Source organism: Thunnus albacares, chromosome 9, assembly GCF_914725855.1.
Source record: "Thunnus albacares chromosome 9, fThuAlb1.1, whole genome shotgun sequence".
NCBI lineage: Eukaryota > Metazoa > Chordata > Actinopteri > Scombriformes > Scombridae > Thunnus > Thunnus albacares.
In genome coordinates this window covers 12,732,798-12,745,102 of record NC_058114.1, presented here as the reverse complement: position 1 = coordinate 12,745,102, position 12,305 = coordinate 12,732,798, and the positions used below count along the sequence as shown (strand labels likewise).

At 38.2% G+C, this 12,305-nt stretch overlaps 1 protein-coding gene across 1 annotated transcript in view; it reads left to right on the top strand.

The window, feature by feature from the left end:
* The first annotated feature begins 4,768 nt into the window (after positions 1–4,768).
* Positions 4,769–12,305, top strand: part of LOC122988546 (homer protein homolog 3-like) — a 52,950-nt gene continuing 45,413 nt past the window's right edge. The window contains exon 1 of the mRNA XM_044360921.1: positions 4,769–5,207. Within this exon, the coding sequence (XP_044216856.1) occupies positions 5,203–5,207 (5 nt within the window). The 5' untranslated portion in view covers positions 4,769–5,202. The remainder of the gene's footprint in view (positions 5,208–12,305) is intronic.

The following is a 12,305-nucleotide window of genomic DNA, read 5'->3' as shown; positions in this document are numbered from 1 at the left end:
GACATGAGTGATCCGTCAACTAAACGTGGATTGACGTCGCTTTCATTTACCTTACATTCGACCAATAATATTACAGTTTGATCGAAACAGTGAATTGAAAAATGCACTATTTGTTTCGTTTGTTCACCATGAAGGTTATGACTCGGGAGAAATCACTGTGAAATTAGAATCTACAGTCTTGACTTCACTTACATAGATTAACAATGTCTCATATTCAGCCTATTATGAAAAGGAAACTGTCTGTTTCCAATCAGATTTTCAGATTCCACTTCTCTACATCCTACAGGACCACAGCTAGATGTTGACTAATTTGGATTTTGGTGCTACTAGTGTGGCACCCAGTGTCACTAGTAAGGATTATGTTTGAGTTAGTTAGACAAAAGTATCACTAGTTGCTGAAAAAGAGTGACTAATAAGAGTTTTTGTTCAATAGTAAGTCAAAATGCTGCACAAGTGTGACCAGATGTCTAATTAGCACTGACAAAGACCGAACTAGTGAAGGACACCGACGTCTGATATCAAGGATATGGAATAAATGCTCAAATGGCTTTTCATTCCACTACTACTACTACTAGACTACTACATGATAATAATAATAACTTGTGTTGAACAAATTTAAAATATGACGTGAACAATGACCCATTTTACTTCTATGTAACATATCTGATATTTTGATCACCTATCTTTAGTCAGTTCATCTTCTTATCACCACATTATGGGCAAATATTTTAATAGATAGAGAAGAATAGAATTAGATGGATGAGACAGATGATGCCGAGGCACTTTTACAAAACCTCAGAGTTGGTACAAGCCCCTTTTTTGTTGGCCTCTGACCTTTGTATGGAGAACTGTTACATTTGTAATACATTTGTTTAGATAGTAGTTAAACAGTTTCTTCATGTACATTCAAAGACTTTATAACAAGACATGTGTAAACCGTTTGGTACTTTTTACTATAAAATCACCTTTCTGTCATTTGATAAAGTTTGCCTGTTCTCATTATGAATTAAGAGAGTTTCAGATCAATAAAAAAAACTTCTACTTCCACCATGTGGCGGAGCAATCAAATTTTGTGTCAGATTGTTTATTTTATGGTCTTTTTCCCCATAAGATTGATGACCACCACCATGCATAAAAAATCTATCACTGATACCATAAAAATAATATCTATCTCGTATCCTCACATCGTTTCAGGCTGAGAATTCCTTTTCTAATGCGGCCTTTAATTTACCTCATAAAATTTTACATCAGCCTGAAAATGTCAGTGGTCTTTATTCAGCAGTTATCAGAAGGTGGCAGCCTCGCCCACATTGCTGGCTTGTCTGAATGGATTTTAACCCTCAAGTATAACCTTGATCAGTTTTTTACTGGCACTTTCCTGCTGATCAGACCGACTCTTGTCTCTCCAGCTGAGCTGAAATAATTGGGCCTAAAGGCGTCCTCTGACTTTAACGAAGCTTTTAATCTGTGTGAGAATGTGAGAATCACTGAGCTGGAGGTGAAACAGGCTGTTTCAGGTTTGTCTACCATCTTCTTAACTTGCAACATTTATGTTTTTAAGGAATGAAGAGAAACTCAATATTTGCTTGCTTGCAACTTTGGTTTATCGTCTGGTTATTAGGGATTTAAACTGACCAGTAGTGGCTATCAGGCATTTGATGCAAAAAGGGGTGTCAGTGACATTTTGATTTATTAGTGACAATTATTAGTGACCTTATTGAGATTCGCTGCCAGACTGGAAACAAATGAAAATCAACTTGACTTGTAATTTCCTTTTAAATGTAATTTTGTTGTTTTTTTAATGATCTCACACCTTCGCTAGAGATCTTAAAGTCCCCCTCCGCCCCCCAAAAATGTGTATTTCTTCTTGTTCCTTCAGTTGGATGTTTGAGCTTCACTGTGCAGAATGATGTATATGCAGAGTTTGAGACTTGAAGGCTGTTTTCACTTTCATCTGCTGAAGGTGGAAAGTTTCTCTGTGCTCACCTTAAATTTCAGTTTGAGGCGTGTACGCACTCTGTGAGCGTGATTTGTGACATCACAACTAGTTTGGAAGCCAATCGTGTTACAGTGTGCAACTTGACACAAGTGTGATGTGGAAATTTGAAGCCTTCAGTGCACAAACACTGAAAATGGACTTTTTAGTGAAGCCTGAGAGAGCTTGTGTCAAAAGGAAACATATTCTTATATTTATAGATTCTGGATTTTTCATTAAAGGAGGAGTGGATATCATTTTAAGAATTTTTAACTAGTTAACTAAACTTTTTTTGTGGAAAAAAACATATCACATACAAATTATTAATATTAAATTATTATTATTAAAATCAATTGTCATTGTGAAAATCTGAAGGTTTTCATATCGTCTGAAGATGTTTCTCAGTAGATTTTTTTTCATGTTTTTTCATTAAGTATTAAGTTTTTTTTCTGGATTCATGAAATTGAAGATCTATTTACATTTTAATTTGTTTTTCTTGTATGTTTTTCATTGTTCGTGCCTCTATTAATTGATTCATTCAACTTTTATAGATATAACTTTGATTGATACAGATTCTATAGATTTTTATGCTATTGATCAAGGTTTTGATATCTACTGCATGATTTGACCTTTGACATTGCAAGATTCTGATATACATTGATTGAGTTTGTTTGATTTCCGACATTGTTTGAGCTAATGATAACTGCTGAGATTTAGATTTAGATTGATACATTGATTTCTGTCCAGCTATGAATTTTAATTACTGTATTGATTGATTGACTTAGCTTTTATATAAGTCATTATTTAGCTCACAGATGATGTATTATTGAATGAATTTGATATTTATCCTTTATTTTGACTTTTATGCATACTTATACTAAATGCTTATTAAAAGATTATTGTTATTCCCTAAGCGCCATAGTTTTGCCTGAATCATTTTCCCTTCAAGTTTCATTGTAAAATGGTTTCATCCAAAATGATCCCTGAGGGACTGAACTCTGTTTGAACTTTATTTCCGGTGCAGATGATACCTTGTTTGTCACATCATGCATGTCTCTGTCATTCTGTCCTTCATGCCACAGTGAGCGTGAAGGAGAGAGAGAAATCTTCTCTAAGCAGACCCATCTGTGCACACCGTGGTGCAAGAGGTGATTAATGCCCTGTGTGTTAAAGGCAGAGGCCTGGAGGTTCAGCTCCATCCTGCCCAGACCATCCAGCTGTACTGCAAACTGCCCTCTATGGGCTGAGAAGTGTCTTTCTAAACGAACAGGAGGGTTGAGAGATCTGATATTCCCTGCTGCCTCCCTGCAGCATAGAGGAGCAGTCAGCTGCATCGCTGTAACAGGCCAGTGAGCAGCACGATTAGTGCACAGGAGCTGCTCCCATTGCTCTTCCACTACATTTGATGCTCCGCTCTCCCATGTTGAGCCTATATTCATGCAAATAACCGGTTTATTTTAAATCAGTGGTGACTCCAAACCAAGGTCTGTATGAATTAATGAGGTGGAGTGCAGCTCTTTCTAAGCATGTTACTGCAGTGATCATCACTAGTTTTATGAGGAACACTGTGAAGCTTTAATAAGGAGAAAGAAATGGGTCAAATATCTTCCAGTTTTCTTGTCATTTTATAACCAATTAGTAGCTTCATGAAAGTTTTACATTTCTAAAAACCTTAAAACACTTAAACAAAACAAAGAAATCTCCCCAGTGATACTTTTTGGCCTTTTATATATATATTTTATGTCTATGGTATAATTGCAATATTCAATACAATGTTTATATAATTGTATACCCCATATGTGCACGTGTGTATGAATGCTTACATATGTTTCTGACTTAAACATGTCAAAAAGTTAAAACGTTACGTGGGATAAAAAAGGGGGAATTAATAAATAGTCTTCTTAATAAAATCAGTGCGATAAGAAAGTTCAGGAATTCAAAACATGATTATTGATCTGATCCATTAGTATTCAAAGCATTTTAGAAACAGGCGCTCTGTCTACTGAGCCATCACTAAAACATTGACACTGAATATGAAAGAAACTATATTCTCACAGAAATACATATTTTTCTGTTTTTTGGTGTAATGTGCTGCACAATATTTTAAGGGTCTTCTGTTATATTTGTACATCAGGTTTATTATATGTTAACCGTAATATTATGTGATTATGAACACAGGTAGTTGATAAATGTGCTTCAGTTCCTGAGAAAATTCATTGTATCAATGCATAATATTCCACAAGGGACTTCATGTGTATGTGGTTATTCGATGGCGTTTACTGAGCCTTATGATATTTTTAAAACCGGATTTGTCTGACCCCCATTAGATATCTAATGTTGTCCTGTGACTTTATTAATCTGTGGTGTTTGATAGGATCACCATGCTCCTCTTTATAAGGGCACAAACAGCTGTGTGTTTATATAATCTGATTTTAAGTGAACTCAACACAGGCAGTTCATGCTGGATTGTACATATGACTGATTATTTGTTGAAGCATTTTTGAAAGCAGCCATTTGGTTTCTGTGTTTCCACCAGTCATCTCAAATGCTGCAAGCTTTTATATTTCTGCATCTCATAAATACGCGCTGAGGGGGACTTTTAACACTTATCCGCAGGCCATTTCCACATATTATATTTCAACATTCTGACATTTAAGTGGAAAGAGGGAAGGGTGGATGGGGGAGGGGGGGTTAGGGGGGACACCATCTGATGGTCACAATGCACACTACAAGCGGTAGTGTGCATTGTGACCAACAGATGGCGCTGAAGAGGCTCCACAGTCTCACTGAGAGAGTTGAATGGGATCCCAGTGTGATCTGGCACAGGAGAGGAGCACAGCACAAGTCCCCGAGGAGGTTTGAGCTAAAAGCACTCTGCTGCCCGACTTTCATCGACAATCCTCCGTCTGTCCGGCCCGCAGAGCTGAGCCAAACGGTTCACGGTGCGTAATTACGCACGGAGACGGCAGATCCGCGGTGTTGCTCGCCGTGGAAACCCGCGGACAAAGGAAGGCAGGCTGGAGTACAACAACTGACTTGAGAAGAGAGGAGTACTGTTGGAAGGGAAACGGGGGGAATCTGGAATCGGAAGTGATTTGTCTTTTTTTTTTCAGAAATGTAACTTACGTTCAGGATTTCGGGGTAGAATCGAATCACTTTTCAGGAAAAAAGGACAAAAGAGTTAAGAGTGGAATCAGTCCCAAAAACAGCATCCAGATCCTCGGAGCATGGGGTAAGTTAGAGATTTGTGTCTGAAATTGTCACTTTGCGCACTCCGGCTGTCTGGAAGTGATTTGTTCAAATGGCGAAATGGTTAAAAAGTGAACTTTATGGTGACTTGCTTGATTTTTCTGAGCGTTTGGTTGTTAAATCCGGTGGAACAGCACCATCTCTTATTCGTCAAGACTTTCTCCATTACCATCATTATGAACATCAGTGCATGTGTTAATGCGCTGTTTTCTTTGTTTACATCCCGATATGCTGCGCCGAGAGGTAGCCCGTCTTTTATTTGAGAATCATAAAGCTTGACCCAGTTTAATCAGGACTCTGATGTCCGTATAAACCTTAATGACACTTGTGACCGCAAGAAGGTCGCGTTCAAACGTTGAGACCGCGGCTGCATAAATTCAGCTTGTTGTGATTTTTATGGTCATATGATTAAACACACAAGCGGAGGTCAAGCATGCATCCACCAGTTAGCTGAAACTACTGAGATTTCCTGTTCCTCTATTGGCATCACACACACACACACACACACACACATACATGCACACACACAATTTGGACCATTTCCAGGCCGATTGTTGTGCAGGGGATACTGGGTGGTTTGCTTTGAGCAGCTTCTGGTGTCAAGCTGTGCTCAGTCTCATTAGCTGTGGTGTGTGTGTGTGTGTGTGTGTGTGTGTGTGTGTGTGTGTGTGTGTGTGTTGAATTATACAAGCAATCCTCGAGCTTGGTTCAAACACACCTGAACCCTCCTCGCAAGAACGGAGCCCATGCTGTCAGCTTCCACCTTCTAGCCCAGTTTACTGACACTTTTATGTGCTACTCAAATGACTGTACTGCACAATATTAGATTACCATCATCAGCACTCTGTCATTTTCATAAGGGTTTGACTAATGTTTGTTTTGAAGACCATTTACATCTTTGCAGTTTTGCTTGTGTCACCTTTTCCACATGACGGTGAAAAGAAATGTTAAGTTTAACTTTACGGACTACTTCTACATGTCAGTGCACAATTTTCAATGAAAAAACGAAAGATTGAAACATTTTAATGTATACATTGTATACAAAATGCTGTTTTATAATAGTCTTAAGTATCTAACCCATATGTGAATCCTATAACAGGAACGGAGGACACAATCTATGATGGTTTGTTCTCTATTGTCTATAAGGCCAGTACTGGTGTATTCAGGTGGTCTTAAACATCTTGTAAAGTCAATTTTCCAAGTTTGGATGTTGCCCTCAAACAGCCAACAAAACTGTCAACATCTGACAAATGTTCAGTTTCAACACATGATGGATAATGTTGTACCAAGATAATGGCGTTTATATCCATATAACAGGAAGTTACACATCAATCAAGGTTCTCTGAGTGAGAGACTCTCTCTCAGTCTAGTTCTGTATTCCTCGTGTACAGGGACTGGAGTACTTGTGACAAATCACACTGTGGCATAATGTCCAGGCAGAAAAGATTCAGGCAGACCGTAACATCCACAATCGAGTAGGAAAGTCTGTTTTTAATGGTGTCAGATCCTGGACCAGACATCATCTCTTCATCAATGCTCTGTGGTGATTGGCAGCAGCAGAGTTCAGTCACCTGGTCTAAATGAAAGTCAGGGAGGACGTTTGGTAGAAAATACTGGATTGAATCACAGGACCACCCTGCACACTTAGGCAGGAACCTGCATAACCCTTGATGTAAAGAGACAGCCTGCAGCTCTTCTACCCTTCCAACATAAGTCAGCACCAAAGGGAGGAGAGACTGATTAACAGCCACTTCAGTCTATAAACAAAATGAGTGTTAGGTGCACAGGTGCTCTCTGCTGTGTACAGCTTGTCTTAAAGGACTTATCCCTCTTTCCATCCCTGTTTCTGGTCTCTCTGCACTGTCAGCTATCGAATAAAGACAAAAATATCAAGAAAATCATCCCAAAAAAGTAATTATCCATGTCACCTGAGCCATGTAGAGAAGGTCAGTCCCAGTACACAAGGAGTATGTAACTGGATAGAAATCAATATGATAGATTTTTCTGTAACAGTCATTAACAACATTTCCAGGCTGCTGATAAAAACAAAGTGAAGTTTATGTCAGGTTTCCATTGCAGTAGCTTTTCCTTCAGTCCAGTTATATTTATGAGAAACTGATGACCACCTGAGGTGAAATATAAACAAAGTAGGCATATCATAACCAGCTGAATGCATGATTGAGTACATGAGCAGTAAGTAATTGATTATGGGATGCTGAATGCAGAAAAAACAACATACATCAGTTGTGTCCTCCAAATCCTGCAAAATATATGACATACAGTACATATTTAAGTCTACGATGGGAGTGTTACTGGGCAGTTATCACTTTAGCCAGTATGTTAAGTGGAGCTGTGGTTTAAATGTTTTCATTTGAGTGTATTAGATGATCTGTGTTTTTACATTTGAAAGAGATATTTACAATATTTGTATCATGTGTCTGTTTAATGGATCTGTCAAAGCAATGCTCTGATGCTGGTTCTTTTCTCTCAATGAGTTATTCAAATGTTTAAGCATATTTGACCTAAATTTGATTAAAGTTACCAACCTCAGCCCTGTGCAGTTGTACTCTGTAAAAAAAAAATCTCTTTATTGGATCTGTGCTTGGTAATTAAGAGTAAAAACTTGTTTGTGACCAATCTTCAATAATACCTGCCAACCTCTACTGGTACATTTGTTTCACCTTGTAACTTTGACCCTCTTTCCTCCTGTTCTGCTGCAGAGGAGTTGTCTGCGAGCTATAAAATGTACCCGCTACACCGAGAGAGGTATAAACACACCGTTGTCTCTGTGTTGTGGCTGTGCATGGCAGGGATGGGCGATAACTCAAGTTTACCAGTTTACCTACCAGATTATTCTGAGTCTTAGATTGCTGTTATTGATACTAACTTAAACTGCTCAAATGCCAGCACGAATTGGGGTATTTATTCATAATTTATTAGCTAGTCTGAGTAACTAAAAGCTAAAAACAAGCCCTTCAGTACAAAGAAAGCTAGTAATTAATGTAGGTAACAGCAACATTTCAATAAAGTGCAGCTTTTAATATAAATGGCAACAATACATAATACAGTTAATAAAGAGCTTTTGTGTATTCCTTTGGCTCTTATTTGATGCTCAAAATTCTAATATTAGCACTTATAGGACTACTATTGATAATTGGGTATCAAGCCGCCCATCCCTACTTCATCAAACATTCATCTGCCTCTAAACAAAGTCCACCCTCATTCCATCCTCATAATGTTTATCCCATCCTCAGTATCTGTGGAAACATGGTTACAAATATGATCTGATTCAGAGGTTTCATGCTTGTCATGATGTGCAGATGTTGTCAACACGCTCTCCTCCTCCTGCTGTTGTTGACAGGTGTCTCTTTCATCATATCGTCCTGGTCCAGGTATCATCGGATAATTCGTAATTCATTTGTAATTCAAAAACCAAAAAACGGTTAATCTGTTATTTGTTTAAAAGAAAAACTGACAAAAATACTTGATTTCTAAACCAAAATTGCATGGTCTTTTGAATTTGGTTTTCTGGATTTTCGTTGGGAAACAAAAAAGGAATAGATCATGTGATTTCATTTTTCGTTTTTGGTTTAAAATGAAAAAACTAATTGGCTTGATGTCATGTTCTCTTTATACATCCATGCTTGATGTCCGCAGACCTGTTCGATATTCAATCCAAAAAGGAATAATGATAAAATGAATCGGCAAAAACCAAAAACGGGCCGGGTTTGATTGGTTTTTCGTTATTTGATTCTGACACCAAATAACAGATTTACCGTTTTTTGGTTTTTGAATTACAAATGAATTACGAATTATCCGATGATACCTGGACCCGTCCTCCTGTCGGTCGCTTCATTGCAACTTGATGGTTCCATATATTGTTGGCTAGTTTAAACTGTTTAAAAGTGCATTGTACTTTAAATGCTCTTGGTATGTTCTGCATGTCAGACCTTGATTTTCACAATAACTACAGCTGCAAGAACTATGTAGTGGAGTAAAGAAATCTCAAGGGATGTGCTCATACCATAACCAACACAAAACTAAACACACACCGACCATCATCATGCTCATGTGACAGAAGAAACTACAAAATTTTAAAGCCACCTTTTCAGCCTTTGAGTTTTTAATACTCAAAAGATAAGAGAGTATAACATTAACTAAAGGAATAGTTCAACATTTTGGGAAATAAGCTTGTTCACTTTCTTGCCAGGAGTTAGATGAGAAGATTGATACCACTCATGTCTGTGTGTCAAGTATGGAGCTAGAGCCTCAGAGAATTAGCTTAGCTTTAGCTTAGCTTAGCATTAAGACTAGAGACAGGGGGACACAGCTAGCCTGGCTAGCATAAATACACCTACCAGCACCTCTAAAGCTCACTAATTAACATGTTGCACAAACATGAATATAGAAACATAAATTGTGGTTTTAGGGTGACTTACATGCTAGAAGTACTTCTTGACAGACAGCTGTTCATCTGCATCTGCTTGTTGTTTGTATTTTCACTGTTTTGTTTGTGTGGGAATTTAACAAATAGAATATAAATGCTTTAGAGGTTTTGGTAGGTGTATTTTTGAACTTAAGCTTGCCTGTAGAAGCTGAAGGTAGCTTGTTTGTTGCTGTCTGTCTAAATGTACTATTCCCTTAAAAATGACATATTGTGCACATTTCCAGGTCTATATTTAGTGCTCTACTGGAATATCTTTGCATAATTTACAGTTAAAAAAACTCCTTATTTATCTTATACTGGCCCTTTATGCAGCCCTTCACTTCAGCCTCCGTCTGGAACAAGCCGTTTTAGCTCCGGTCTACTTAAGACCCCCTCCTGAGGAGCCCACTCTGTTCTGATTGGCCAGCTCTTAGAGGCTGCCCCTCAACATCCGCCGGCTCTGGAGGCCACATCAATAAACCATGAAACAAACCATAGTACTAGGATTTCACTACTTTTTCTCATTATTGAAATGTCAACTTCTCAATGCATCCATACATGTTCGAGGCCGAAATCCGATCTGAAATATGAGAGTGGACAACGTAAACAACACATGGAACAACCTTAGCAACCAAGGCTACAGAATGGACAGCTGTTTATGGACATGCACAACAAGTTGACATCAGCTTGTTGGCAAGATAGAAAAAAATATTGCAAACAAAGCATTCAAAGCAGGTTGAAGCCCAGGCTTTTGACTTGCAGGGAGCCTCTCTACATATGTTAACCTCAAGTTTTGGAACTTTGATCATATTAAACGTAGACATCCGACATCATAACATCATATATAAATAATAGAAAACCACTAAAAGCATGATATGTCCCCTTTAACTCTGAAACAGCTAATAAGTTTGCAGTATACCCACTTGCTACAACTGTTGAAATGTACGCACTGTATATATGGCAGCGTAGGTCACAATATGATCATCAGTCTATATAATCACCATGGAGTCATATGGGAGGATGAAGATATTTCTGCCCACATCATCTTATTTACTGTTGTACTGAAATCTGTTGTCCCTCTACGGCATAGAGGGCAGCTAAACTTTGGTTTCAGCGGGAACATAATCATTTAATCTGCAGCATAATACCGTAAAAATAGTTTGACGTCTGTGCCCTCCCACTGGCCAAAGAGAAACCAGCTGCCCTGTGGGGAGTAGAGCCTCTTAATTGCTATTTTGGAGACATCTACGACTGCATAAATAAACAGTAATCTCGGCTCACTCTTCTTTCTATTCACCCCATTTCACCGCGTATTATTGACATGAAGGTGAATAGCTGTGACGAGATGAAAGATCAGCTCTTTCTTTTGTGTCTCTCCCCGACCTTCATATCCTGAATGCGCAGAACACTCCGGCTTTGTGTCACTTTCACAATTTGTGACGGCAGTAAGTTATCAGTCAGACTCCTACGAGAGGAGCTGACCTTCAGATAAGTGCCGTCATTTAACACACACATCCAGAGCTCGCTTTATTCTCGTTGTCAGTTAGGCTTATAGTGGATTATTTTACAAATCAAAGATCCAAATTAGATGCTTGGTGAGTTGCTCAACAAAATATCTGATCAAAGGGAACATAAATTTAAAGATTCTCAGTTTTGCTCCAAAGCTTTCCTCACTGTGTGCCAATGTAAGACACTTGGGGCAGTGTATAAGTTCTGTTGTGGTTTATGCTGCAAATTTGGTGACTTGCTGAACAGTTATGAGTTAGCGTTTCCCCTCGCTGTGCTGTTTTTGGTATGTAGTTGTAGCGTGTAATGTTGCTGGACTGGGCCAGACACTTTCGCTGGCTCAGGAATGTAGACACGAGGCTGCTGTCTCTCAGAGGTCAAAGGAAACAGACCCTTAAAGGAGAAATACTTTCAGAGGAATAAAGTGAAATCTGCCAAAACAATAGCCCCCAGAGGCTATGAAAACACTGCAGAGTTACAATTATGTGTTGTCTTAATGCACAGATGGTGAAAAAGATGATCTGTTGATGCTTTCATCTAGACTAAAATTTATTGTTGAATGGATGCAGAAACCAGGACAAACCCTGGCTTACTGGTCAACACCTGTTATTTAACCTGACATGCTGAAAATACAGTTCTATGATAACTTTAGGATTATTATAGTTACTGTTATGATATTTCTATAATCAACTATAATAAGTAAATACTGACAGCAGCTTCTTGCCCGTTCAGTTATAAGGTTTGCTTGTTTCAATTAGAAAAATACTTGAAAGTTATTGAAGATTGTGAGTTTTTGTGTTAATTTTTCATGAGGCGACTAAGTAATGAAATGAAATCCAATAATAAAAGATTTGAAGCTGCAGCTGTGGATCTGGTTATGTAATGGTGATGACCAGGTAATTTTCCATGACCACATCTGCAAATTCTTTTCATTATCACTTAATCTGCTGATTATTCTCTCGAGTAATTGATTAGTTGTTAGTCTAAAATTTTCACAAAAATAGCTGATCACATTTTGCTTGAGCCCAGGGTGACATCTTTGAACTGCATGTTTGTGTCAAAAACCCAAATTATCTACCCCAGAAGATGAGAACTAGCAAAAATGTACATTGTGGGAACTGTAACCAGTGACATTTTTGCTTGAAATAT